The sequence below is a fragment of the Nicotiana tabacum genome, chromosome 20, assembly GCF_000715075.1.
Source record: "Nicotiana tabacum cultivar K326 chromosome 20, ASM71507v2, whole genome shotgun sequence".
NCBI lineage: Eukaryota > Viridiplantae > Streptophyta > Magnoliopsida > Solanales > Solanaceae > Nicotiana > Nicotiana tabacum.
In genome coordinates this window covers 164,854,990-164,868,566 of record NC_134099.1, presented here as the reverse complement: position 1 = coordinate 164,868,566, position 13,577 = coordinate 164,854,990, and the positions used below count along the sequence as shown (strand labels likewise).

Sequence of the window (13,577 nt, the reverse complement as noted above, 5' to 3'; positions counted from 1 at the left end):
TGTTTTGTTAAGATTTTATCTTTACATGAAAATGTAACAATTATTGGGTCATGATATAATGCTATATTGCTATGTTTATCCTCGATTTGCTGCTCTCTGGCTAAATATTATTTTAACAAATATATACATAAGACAAATAAATAAATAAATAAATAAATAAATAAATAAATATATATGTAAATAATTAATAATTAGAGGCGTATATATATTGGAGAATCCATGATTACCTCCTTCAAAGCCTTTTCAGCCATTTCTCTCTGATCTTTTCCTCTTTGTGCTTCATATGGAAAAACGAAAGGAGGTATGTTTCAGATTCAATGAAAACTTACTTTTTTTATATATATAAAAAAAAATGCCATTTCCTCTAGCGGATATGCAATAAATTATTTTGACTTTTTTAAATGTATTTCATTAATTTTTTTCTTCGTTTAGATTGTTTGATCTTTTAATGGAAATGATGGAGAAATTAAGTAACAAATCATTTTGACTTTTTCTTATGTATTTCTTTAATTTTTTTCTTTGTTTAGATTGTTTGATCTTTTAATGGAAATGATGGAGAAATTAAGTAAATGTTCGAGATTGATTTAGAAGGAAAATGATTTCCATGAAGATATTACAATTATGTTCTTATGAAGTTTGCCTATCCATATTGGCATTTATTTGTTAAATATTCTGCATTTCTTTGTAATGTTTAAGACTATTTAGTTAATTAAGGGGAAGGAGAAAAAACGTTTTGAAAGAAATGATCCTGATCAAGAGAGAGAGCAATTAATATCTTTTTCATGAATTTATATATTATCAATCTTATAATTATCTTCATCAAGTTCTTTCGTTGTGTCATTATAGTTGTTGATAATTGTGCGACCATCCTATTTTAAATCTTAAACTACTAAAAAAGTATTTTTATTTAGCCAATTTTATCTTCAAACATATTTTCCATGTGCGAGATTAATTCTTTTTGCATGGCCAAATACGTGAAATATTTTTTTGGGTAAAAATTAAAGCCAGGATCTGTGCATGTTCTAATATCACGTCTTGTTTATTTGTGAGGCTCGAATTCTCTCCGGTTATGCATATACAGCTCCAACTTTCATCTATGTATTTCACCAAAGATAATAGACCTAGCCTAAAGTTGCTCGGACACAGTTGCGGGTATCTAACACGGGTGCAATATTCGACAGACATCCTTCGAGATGTAGATTCAAAGATTCGGGGATATGGATCCTAGTACGGATACGGGTGGGGAGATCCAGATAAAAATGATTCAAAAATATAAACATATCACTTATAAGAAATTTTGTGGAATAGTTACGTATAACTTATAAAGTGTGGATTTCTTTTTTATTCTCAAGTTGTAGATATGTTATTTTCTTCAAATTTATCCTGATTTTGGTTCTAATTTCAGGAATCAAATAGTATATCGTCTTGAATTTTTGTCCAAGCTTGACATGTTGGATAACCAAAGTTGTATGACCATATCCGCTACAAATCCCATAACCACACCCATACTAGCGTGGTATTGACACGAATACAGCACCTAAACTGCCATATTGAAGCAACTTAGGACCTAGCTACTTCATATATATTTACTGACCAAATGTTTGTTCAAATATTTCTTTAGAAAAATGGTCCAACTTATGTTCCTCAATTTGGAGCATGGGATAACAAGGCTGCAGCCGGGGGAAATTCTAGTTATACAATGGAATTTTCCCAAGCTCGCGCCAACAAGCAGCAGCATCAACAACACCAGCAGCATAAAAATGGTTTAGGTGCACGCCACGGATTGACAAATGATCAGCAGCAGCATAAAAATGGATTAGGCGCACGCCACGGGTTGGCAAATGATCAGGAATTTCCTGGCAAGAAACAAGAGGACCCTAGCAATATGGTAAGAATACTTAATCTGAATAACATATTGTAATTAAAACTCCTGTGGTCCAACCTCGAACCCCGCACATAGCGGGGGCTAGTGCACCAGGTTGCATGGTAATTAAAACCATCTTCATTCTGGTGCATTATGGGATTCTTGACTGCAAAATTTCCTGTAGTAATATAGTACTAGTGTACAACTGCATGGTTTTAAAGGGTTCAATTGAATCCCTTTTGTCGAATGACTATCTTGCGCGTATAGGTAAAAGAAAAGTCATGTAAATGGTTGAATATCCTTAACACAAGATTGAAGCAACATAGCGATAAAGGTGGCTCAAGAATTACTTCAATTAGATCTTTAATAACCGAGTCTTCTACAACTCTCCGCGACTCCGCCACAAACTAAAGAACTGAATTACCTCGGCTGGAGACACCTTTTTTTTTTATAACTGTGGTGTCCAGACCAACTTGAACGCAACTCGACCACCTCCCACCAGCAACAGGTACCAGCCACAGCAAGGGAGCGGTGGGTATGCTTTCTACACTGAGAAGAGGAGAAGAGGAGGGAAGAAGTAAGGGTTTGAGCGACGAAACACACCTATATTGTATCACGTTAAAAGAAGGGACGACGACTAAGCAACTATGCTACTATTCCCAAATATCATATGAAGCAACATTCTTTTGAGTGACTTTGTTAGAATCCTTCACTATGCAGCTGCTAATTCATTACCTGGTTTTGTTCTGATCACATATGGCCCTGCATAATGAGAACCTCACAACATCCAAAATTGACAAATGACAATTACTGTACAGTCAGATCTCTCTATAATAACATCCCTATATAACAGTCATTCACTATAAAAATCCAGTTTTTCTTGGAACCGATTTGTATGTTATGTTTTAATATATAATCTTCGCAACAACACTTCACTATAGTAACCAAAAAATATCGGAACAAATGAGGTTGTTATAGAGAGGTTTGACTGTACCTAGCTTGATGTCATATTCCATATCTGAATTTATTTCCTCCTCAGCAGTTTCCCAATCAAATGCTAGTGATTTATCATATTTTTATGGTTTAATCATGCAATATATGTTGTAATAGTAAAGAATTCCATGATCATCATTCCTGTCACATGATGTATTTTCCAAAAGATATATTGATCTCTAGCTCTGAGTTTCTAACTAAATGATTTTCCTATATCTGTTGAAACTGCAGAAAAATGGATACAGGTCTGTACCTCAATTTGGAATGTGGGATCAACAAACTGGAGGTGCTGCAAGTTATACTGTCGAATTTTCAAAAGCTCGCGTCAACAGAAAACAACACAAAAATAATGATCTTTTAGCGCGACCACCTAGTATCGATCATGAACAGGAAGCTCTTAGGAAGCAACATGAAGATTCTTGCATGGTAAGACTTATTACTAAACTCAATTCGCCTACTATATGGTAATTACAGATAAATCTATGATAAACTTTAATCAATAACTTGATAAAAATGATAACTAACCTACTTTTCTTGGTTAAACTACACTGGTCGTGTATAAAATTTTATACTATCAGTGCATATAACTTAAATGTCAAGTGGATAATATCGCTTGTTTCCTATATACCATGCCATCAATCAGTGGCGGACCCAGAATTTTATGCAAGCGGGTTCAATCTTAGAAGTATATAACTTTAGTTTAAAATAGTAGTTGTCAAGTGGGTTCAAATAAATATTTATACAAAATTTATACAGCTTTAATCCTAATTTATACATATACACAGTATTATTTTTTGGTGAAGCGGGTTCAGTTGAACCCGCTAGCCACCACTTGGGTCCGCCACTGCCATCAATAGGGAAAATGTAGCTCAGTGGCATTCTGGTGCAGGCGCAATTGCTACCTTCAACTCTAAAATATATGCATATATTTGGAAAAAAAAATCATATACACATACACACACGAAGTTCGTATTCATGTGCACTATTAATATCAAATCCTGGATCCGTCTCTAAACTATCCTGGACTTATACCTATTTTTCTTTTTTGGGTGCAGAGGAAAAAGAAGATGTTGGCATTTTGTTGCATTGGGCCCTGATCTCAATGTCCTAAGTGCAGCTCCCTTTTGTAATAGTCTTAAAATGGCTATTTGATTCCCCTATTATAGAGTTATCTCATGTTTCCTTAAAGTAATATTATGTATGAAAACACACTTCCTTGCTTTATTGAGCTAGTGAAATCATGAAAAAAATCTTAAATTATTAGAACTAATAATTGTATTATTTCTGAAATCTGTTACTACATTCTGCATGAATGAGTCTCATTACATTATTTAGTTTTCTTTATATCACATTCCTTAGGTGTTGCCCTTCCTCGAACCCTGCGTAAACACGGAATACTTTATGCATTGGGCTGTCCTTTTTTTATTGCAGCTATACGCCATAATCGGTTATTAACGTACAATCACATAAGTTCAAAAAATTAATATGTGGAGTAATAAAACTTACCTTGGTCAAACCTTTCAAGCAAGTTGGCACATCATAAAAGTTAGGATCTTGAGTATATGAATCATCATTGTTCATTTATCTGTATTTTGAGGATTCACTATGAGTTGACTAGTTTTACGCTCGCTATCAGCCTACCACAATGTCCCTTCTCCTTTATCAGACTTGAGAAGGACATTGTGAGAAAGCTCATTCAGGCGAAGTTCTCGAACATGATAAAAACATCTTTTTGTATACCAAACATGATAAACCATCTTATTCGGTAAAAAATAGTTCGACAGGGGCGACCTGAGAACACATATTAAGATATCAAACCACACGAGAAAAAAAGGAAAAGTGCCAAACATGTGATCTCAGATTGCCCCTATTGAACACTTTCACCAATTAGAGGATCCCCTGTCTCTACTTTTACTTGTCAAAATTGGTAGGTTTATAGATTAGATATATAAAGAATGGTTCTAAAATAGTGTGTAGTATTTCAACATTGTACTATCACTTAGTAGTACTTTTAGGATAATACTTCGAAAATCTTTTGAGCTTTTTCTATCAAGTACAACTTTTGTACTTCATATTTATGCTACTTCATCGTTTTGTACTACAAGTTTACAATACTTCTATATTCAAGGCGGATGTAGACTTGTAATAGTGGATTCTACCGAATCCAGTACTTTCGACGCGAACCATAAATTTATATTTAAAATTTTATTAAAATTGTAACAACAACAACAACCCAGTATAATTTTACAAGTGGGGTCTGGGGAGGGTAATATGTACGCAGACCCTATCTCTACCCGACGGGCAGAGAGACTGTTTCCAGGAGACCCTCGGCTCAAAGAGGCAATAAGAGACACTATATTAGTACTATAAAATTGTAACAAATAGTATTATTTAACCCATAATTTTAAAAATTCAATGGGTTCATGGCAAAAAACCTTCAGAGTTGAAATGGGGCATATGTAGTATATTAATATCGGGTTCAACTGAAACTCATAATTTTTTATGCGAGGTAAAAAATTTATATGTAATAATTCATTAAAATTGCTAAAATAGCAGATATGAACCCATAACTTTAAAAATATAAAGTTTTGAATACTAAAAACTTTAAAAGCTAAACCCAGAAAGTTTAAATTTTGGATCCACTCCTGGGATTGAACCCATAAAACTTAAATCCTGTGTTCGCCTCTGTCTATGTTTGCACGTGGACCAAGTCCATAACTAACAAATTGAATTAGAGAAAGGAAAATGAAAAGGGTAGATTTTTTGTTTCTTCTTTTAAGCTAATATATGGCTCTAACAGTTGATTTGTTTAAAAAAAAAATATTAAAAACTTTTTCTCGTTTAAGATACAAAAGATATACAGATTTGTTTTTAATGAAATTCCATTGTGTGTGCTCAGGTTTCTCGTACTAGGGAAGGTCGTCTCAATTTATTTTCCCGTCTTCAAATACAAAAAAATATTTTAACTTTTGACATTTGATTTCTTTATTTCTGGATGACATTTTAAATATTCAATTTAAGGGGATAAAAATGGGAGAATTGCACAAATATTATCTTTCAGTGCCACTATGTGAGATTTTGTTCTTAATAATTACTTTTTGGTTTGACTCCTGTTAAATGCTTGAACTCGTTGATAGGTTTCTGAACGAATTCATGAAGTTATTCATTATCTTATTTTAATAAAAAGAGAAATAGATTGGTGAATATCATTGCATCGTACGATTTGATTTTTATTTACTATTACTCCATCCGTTTCATATTGTTTGAGGTAGTTTGACTCGGGACGGAATTTAAGAAAAAAGAAGAAGACTTTTAAAACTTGTGGTCTTAAAAGATTAAGGGGTAAAAGTTTTGTGGGGACATATCATTTGTGTGGCTATAAAAGCTTCTCACTAAGGGCAAAAGGGATAAAATGAAGAGTTTAAAGTTGAATTATTTCCAAATTTTGGAAATGTGTCATTCATTTTGGAACAGATTAAAAAGGAAAGTACCTCAAAGAAAAAGAGGGAGTACATTTTTTTAAGTAATCAAAAGAGCTTAGGAAATATTTCTTTGAGTCGAAGGAAAACATTCTCAAAAAGTTTTTCTTGATACTCTTTTCAATTTGTTAATGGATTAGCTGAAATTATACCTTTCATATCTGTATGAAATGAAATGATGGAGTCATCTTCAAACAGTTTTTCCCAGAACTCGCGATTCTTATCATTTTTAGCAGTTGCTTCTTGTTTCTGTTGTTCATTAGAACTTACTGAGCCACCAGTGACATGAAACCAGTTTCAGGCCATTTATTGGACTGTTGAGAAGTGACAGGAACAATATATTCCCAATAGATATTACCATCTTGTCAACTCTAAATTTTCTTGTAACAGACTAGAACTCTGCCAATTTTACTAAGGTATGTATTACAAACTGATGCCACTCATCATTGACCAGAAAAAACTTACAACAAGTCGCCTTTATTTGTAAGGTGCATTGATCAACTATGACCATATATTAAAAAACTTCATTTCATTCAACTAAAAAGGGGTTGCAACTAAGATCATCTTGATCACAGGCTGCCTATGTACCCCAACAAATCCTAAAGAGGGATCAAGCCCACACGTAGTTCTTTTACATATATTACAAATCAATTATCAATCTGAGTATCTACTTTCAGTATCACCAGCAGCCTTCACTAATTTCTTCAGTTGTACGATCTGATTATTGCATCAATGTTGTACGATCAGTTCACGGTTATATATGTGGGGTCTTGAATGCTATCTTCTGATGCGGTTTGCGTAAAATGATCTTTAGCTTCTTAGCTGTCTTTGTTGCTGGCTGGACATTGTCTGCTACTTTGGATGAATTCAGGAACGGATGGTTCAATAGGATGTTAGCTGTCCAACCTGAACTGGAATTCTTGAATGCTATCTTCTGTTGCGGTCTGCGTAAAATAATCTTTAGCCTCTTTGTTGCAGGCTGGACATTATTGTCTGCTACTTGGGATAAATTCAGAAGCAGATGGTTCAATAGCATCTCTGCTGTCCAACGTGATCTTGACTAGACACCTCTTCAAAAAATCGTTCGACAACTTTGCATTCTGTAACATTGGTTCCTCAAACCCGATTCTGTATAAAACATTCGAATCTTGACTATCTTCATCTGATTCCCACAACGGTGGCCCTATCATCAACTCGTAGATAGTGCAACCGAGAGCCCATATATATATCTGTATAGAGTCAAATTCGACCCTCGACGCCCCTATGTTGGCAGGTACGGCCAAAGGACGCATGTTGGCTAAAGCGGAAGTACGACTTGGGCGTAAGGATAGGAACGACGCCGTTCAGCCCCAGCGTCCTCGAGTAGAGGGATATCACCTACTTTTGTACTTTTTGATTATTTCGAGAAAGGTCTCTTACTATATAAAGGAGACCTTCACATTGTAAAGGGATCCATCATTATTCTCGGATAATACAACTCTCTTATTTCTCTCTCTATCTCTATCTCCAAAGAATACTCTCTCTCTCTCTCTCTCTCTCTCTCTCTCAAGTTCGTATTGTCTTTTTATACTATCAGATCTGTTTGAATAGCATTATTTCCATCTCTAGGTCTTATTATATTTGATTACGATTTACCTTCGTTTACTTTTGATTGTTTTTACGCTTGCAAAGTATATCGATAACTTTTGAGCCAAACAATTTGGTGACGTCTGTGGGGATTGCACCTAGAGCACAACCAACTACCATTCTCTACACCACACAAAAGCAAAAGATGGCAGAAAATAACACAAGAATGAAAGCAATAGCAGGTGTTGCAGCCAATCTCATAGGTCCTCTCAACGAGGCCGGTGAAGAAGGCATTTTGAACGCAACCCCTAATATTACACCAGGTGGAGAGATCTCACCCTCACCATCTGAAGATCTGACGATCTTGCATGAAAAAGGAGCTTCAACATCTACGGCTAAGGAAACAGCCCCAGTAGTCAAGAAGCTACTGTAGGATTGGCTGACAAGTACCCTAAGTGGCTTGATCGAGAAGTCACCACAAAGTAACATCAGGCGTGCATCAACGGTAGGCAACACCGCTGCCATAGGTGAACCTGGGGTTGTAAAAACAAATAACATTCCCATCAATGTACAGACCAACAATGGAACACTCATAGCCATCCTTAAGAAGATGGAAGAAATGGAGAACGAAAACAAGGTGCTCCGTGACCAAATGAAAGAACATCAGGAGAGAGTAGACAAGATCCCCGGTGCTCCCAAGTTGCTACCAAAACGCGACGTGGGAAGGTTGGTTGAACAACCGTACACCGAAGAAGTTGCTCCTCACTCTATCCCAAAAACCTTCAAGATGCCACCTTACTTAAGGATATATGACGGAACCACAGATCCCGAGGATCATCTAATCCACTGTGTCACTGATGTGAAGGGCAATGATTTATCGAAAGAACAGGTACCATCCGTGCTGCTGAAGAAGTTTGGTGAGACGTTAACAGGAGGGGCCCTAATGTGGTACTCCCAACTACCAGCTAAGACGATATCCACGTTTGAAGAAATGGCGGATAAGCTCGTCACCGCCTATACAGGAGCAAAGAAAGCGGAAGCAAGGGTAAACGATATCTTCGCCATCAGGTAAACCGCAATAGAGGGACTCAGGGATTTCCTAGCCAGGTTTAACAGGGTAAGGATGAGCCTACCAAACGTGTCGGAAGGTATGGCGGTCGCCGCTTTCCAGAACGGGCTAAACAGAGACAGTTCGAGGGAAACTAAGAAGCTACTAAGCCACCTCATGAAATATACCCCTACCACATGGGAGGAACCACAACGCTTACTATGCTGAGGTACGAGCAGATGAGGACGATCTTAATGGGTCGACCCAACGGCTAACGACGATACGCTCAGAAGCAAGGAGGGATCGACGCAACGAGGGACGGCGAGAAGAACTCCTACACTTCAACAAAGAAAGGCACCAGCCTTACGCCATATCCTCTTATCCGCCACCACCGAGGCACACGGATGCACTGTAGCGACATGTCGCTCCACTCCGAAACGAAAGAGGTATGCCTCCTTTATTATCCGCCCATAATTTTGTGTGTCTCCTTTAGAAATAGTGTACGCACTGGAGAAGCTGGGCACCAAGGTTCAGTGGCCGCAGAAGATGAAATCAGACCCTACCATAAGGAAATCAAACGTCCTATGTGAGTTCTATCAGGAACGAGGACACAAAACCGAGGACTGCATAGGCCTACGACAAGAGGTAGTCAGGATGCTGAACCAGGGATACCTAAGGAACTCTCAGCGACAAAGGGAAAACCAACTTCGCACGCGGACGGGAACAACCCTAGGGGCCGCCGAAGCCACCGGCCCCAGCACGCACCATAAACATGATCGTCGGAGGTGGCGACGACTCAGCAATCAATCACGTCAAATTCACCACCACGCTCAAATTAAAGCGAATAATCACCCATGAATGGTATGATGACTTTGAAGATAGTATCACCTTCGATAAGTCCGATGCCGACGGTTTGTCTTTCCCTCATTATGCTGCTTTGGTTATCACTTTACGTGTCGCCGATACTGATGTTAAAAAAATCATGGTCGACGACGGAAGTGGCACCTGTATTATCCATCCGAGGGTCCTCGTACAAATGAGACTCGAAGATAAGATAATACCACGTTGCATAACATTAACATGTTTTAATAATGTAGTGGAACGGACCTCCGGGGAGATATCATTGCCCATTTTAGCAGGAGGAGTCATGCTGGAAACAACTTTCCATGTGATGAACCAGGAAACAACGTACAACGCCATCATAGGACGCCCTTGGATACATGCCATGCGAGCGGTCCCATCAAGCTTCTACCAAGTGATCAAATTCCCTACCCCATGGGGAGTATTTAGCATTCGAGGCGAGACGAGCACCGCACAATAATGCTACAAAATAGCTCAAAATTGCACCTACACCAAACAACTGAAGGGGGCGAGTTCAGAGGCATAACAACCAGCTATGTCGGGGACTAAGGTCAACCCGACAACGGACGCCATTAGAGACCCGACATCATGGAGGCTTGTAAAGCGACAGTCGAGGATCTCGACCTAGTCCAATTGGACGGTACCAAACTTATAAGGACAACCTACATTGGGCACGACCTCGACAACCCAAGTAAGTACCGTGAATTCTTAACTAACCATGCAGATTTATTTGCTTTTTCCCACTCATATATGCCAGGAATCCCGAAAGACATCGCCACTCACAAGCAGAACGTCGACCCATTACATCCGCCCGTGCGACAGATGAGAAGGAAATTCAACGCAGCAATCAATGAAGCGGTCAGTGAAGAAGTGGACAAGTTACTGGCCAACGGCTCCATCAGAGAATCAAAGTACCCCCAATGGGTCGCCAATGTCGTCATGGTCAAAAAGAAAAACGGGAAGTGGAGGATGTGCGTGGATTTCACCGACCTGAACAAGGCATGCCTAAAGGATTCATTCCCACTGCCCCACATCGACCAACTGATTGACGCCACCGCAAGACATGAACTGTTGAGCTTCTTAGATGCCTAATCCGGCTACAATCAAATCATGATGTCCGAGGAGGACCAGGAGAAAACGACTTTCATCACCTACCAAAGGACGTATTGCTACAAGGTAATGCCATTCGGGCTCAAAAACGCAGGGGCTACGTACTAGAGACTGGTCACCAAAATGTTCAAAGAGAAGCTCGGCAAGACCATGGAAGTCTATATCGATGATATGCTGGTGAAGTAGACAAAGAAAGAGGACCACATCAACCATCTAAAAGAAGCCTTCGAAATACTAAGACGATACGGAATGAAGCTAAACCCAAAAAAATATGCCTTCGGCGTGGCCTCAGGAAAGTTCTTGGGTTTCCTCGTATCACAACGAGGTATCGAGGTCAACCAATACCAGATCAAGGCAATAGATGCAATACCTGAGATTTTGTACAGCAAAAAATAGGTGCAAAAGCTAACGGGGTGAATAGCGGCCCTATCCAGGTTCATCTCACGGTCCTCCGACAGGTGCCATAAATTTTCAACATGTTGAGAAAGACCATAGGCTATAGTGGAACGAGGAATGCATCGAAGCCTTGAGAAAATTAAAAGCATACCTATCATCTCCACCAATACTGGTCAAAGCGAACCCAGGCGAACCCCTGCTAGTGTATCTGGACGTATCTGAAGTCACCGTCAGTGCAATCCTGGTTCGCGAAAACGAAGGTACGCAATCTCCCATCTATTATATTAGCAAAACCCTTGTGGACGCCGAAACACGGTATCCACACCTTGAGAAGTTAGCTCTGGCATTGGTCGTAGTTTCACGAAAGCTCCGACCCTATTTTCAGTGCCACTCCATAAAAGTAGAAACGACATTCCCCTTGAGAAGCGTCCTACACAAGCGTGAATTATTAGGAAGGCTCGCCAGATGGGCCATAGAGCTCAGCGAGCACGTATAACCTATCACTCAAGAACCGCCATCAAGTCGCAGGTACTTGTCGACTTTGTAGCTGATTTCAGCGCAGAGATACTGCCAGAGGCGGAACTGGAGGCACATCGTGCCTCCTCTGATACCGACCTATGGACTCTCTACACTGACGGTGCTGCTAATGCCTCGGGATCGGGACTGGGACTTGTCCTCGAGGTTCCCACGGGCGAAGTAATTCGCTAGTCTATACGATGCCCCGAAATGACTAACAACGAGGCTGAGTACGAAGCTGTGATTGCAGGCATGAAACTAGCCATCAAATATGGGGCTCGACAACTCGTTCTCCATTGCGACTCCCAACTCGTAGTGAACCAGGTCACTGGGACTTACCAAATCAAGGAGCAGAGATTGCAAAAATACCAATCAGAGATCCACAGATTAATGACTCAGTACGATGAGTGCCGTTTTGAACAAATCCCGAGGGCCCAAAACATCGAAGAAAACGGCTTAGCAAAACTAGCCGCAGCTACTAAAAGCATCAACAAAGAAAGCGTGGTCACCCTCCTCCATTCAGCCATTGATCACACTGAGGTATTCTTTTTAAATTTGACTTGGGACTGGCGCAACCAATTTGTATCCTATCTGCAGGATGGAACACTCCCACTCGATAAAAAAGAAGCAAAGAAGCTTCGCATACAAGCCGCCCGGTATTGCCTGATAATCACGACCTCTACAAAAGGACGTTTGGTGGACCCCTGGCCAAGTGCCTAGGGCCGCACCAAACGAGGTCAGTGCTCGGAGAGGTACATGAGGGTCACTGCGGCGCCCATACAGGTAACTGCGCCCTCATACGCTGCATCATCTAGGCCGGTTATTACTGGCCCACTATGAAGAAAGAGGCGGCGGAATACGTTCGTCGATGCGAATAATGCCAAAAGTATGCCCCTGTGATACACCAACCATGAGAACCTCTACACTCAGTCACTTCCCAATGGCCTTTCATCAAATGGGGAATGGACATAATCGGTCCCCTACCAGCAGGACGAAGAAAGGTACCATTTCTATTTGTTTTAACTGACTATTTCTCCAAGTAGGTGGAAGCAGTTGTGTACGCCCAAATACGTGAACAGGAAGTCATCGCCTTCATATGGAAAAATATCATATGTCGTTTCGGCATCCCCAAGGAAATCAGCTACGACAACGGCCGACAGTTCATCGGCAAAAAAAACGATAGAGTTCTTCAAAAAATGGCACATTAAGCGAATACTCTCCACGCCATATCACACCGCCGCCAACAGCCAATCAGAGTCTTCCAACAAAACAATACTGAACATACTGAAAAAGAAACTTGAGGAAGCCAAAGGGCTATGACCCGAGCTACTACCAAAAGTGTTGTGGGCACACCAGACCATACCCAAATCCAGCACAGGAGGAACACCATACTCGCTAGTCTACGGAACCGACGCGGCCATACCCGTCGAAGTCGTAGAATCAAGCCTGAGGTACTCACATACCAGCGGAGCAGATAACGACATGAATAGACTTCAAGACCTCGACGAGGCCGAGGAAAGAAGGTACATAGCTCACATAAGAATGGCATCCCAAAAACAATAGGTCAAAAGATACTACAACAAGAAATCCAAAATAAGACCACTCAAAGTGGGAAACTACGTCCTTAAAGCCAAAACATTGGCATCAAAGGACCCGAGCGAAGGAAAACTGGCCACCAACTGGGACGGACCCTACAAAATCACAACGGTAGTAAGTAAAGGAGCATTCCAGTTGGAAACAATGG

General features: G+C 39.8%; 1 protein-coding gene across 1 annotated transcript; it reads left to right on the top strand.

Annotated features, from left to right (window-relative positions):
• The first annotated feature begins 226 nt into the window (after positions 1 to 226).
• Positions 227 to 4,187, top strand: LOC107793117 (uncharacterized). The gene is made up of 4 exons (XM_016615402.1): positions 227 to 301; positions 1,622 to 1,888; positions 3,089 to 3,283; positions 3,913 to 4,187. Exons 1-4 carry the CDS (start codon positions 284 to 286, stop codon positions 3,952 to 3,954), a joined length of 522 nt encoding a protein of 173 aa, XP_016470888.1. The 5' UTR covers positions 227 to 283; the 3' UTR covers positions 3,955 to 4,187.
• The last annotated feature ends 9,390 nt before the right edge of the window (positions 4,188 to 13,577 follow it).

Excerpts from the sequence above, each read along its gene's own strand:
- LOC107793117 (XM_016615402.1), top strand. Across the intron at positions 1,889-3,088 it reads AAGAGGACCCTAGCAATATG|AAAAATGGATACAGGTCTGT; the intron begins GTAAGAATACTT and ends TTGAAACTGCAG. Across the intron at positions 3,284-3,912 it reads AACATGAAGATTCTTGCATG|AGGAAAAAGAAGATGTTGGC; the intron begins GTAAGACTTATT and ends TTTTGGGTGCAG.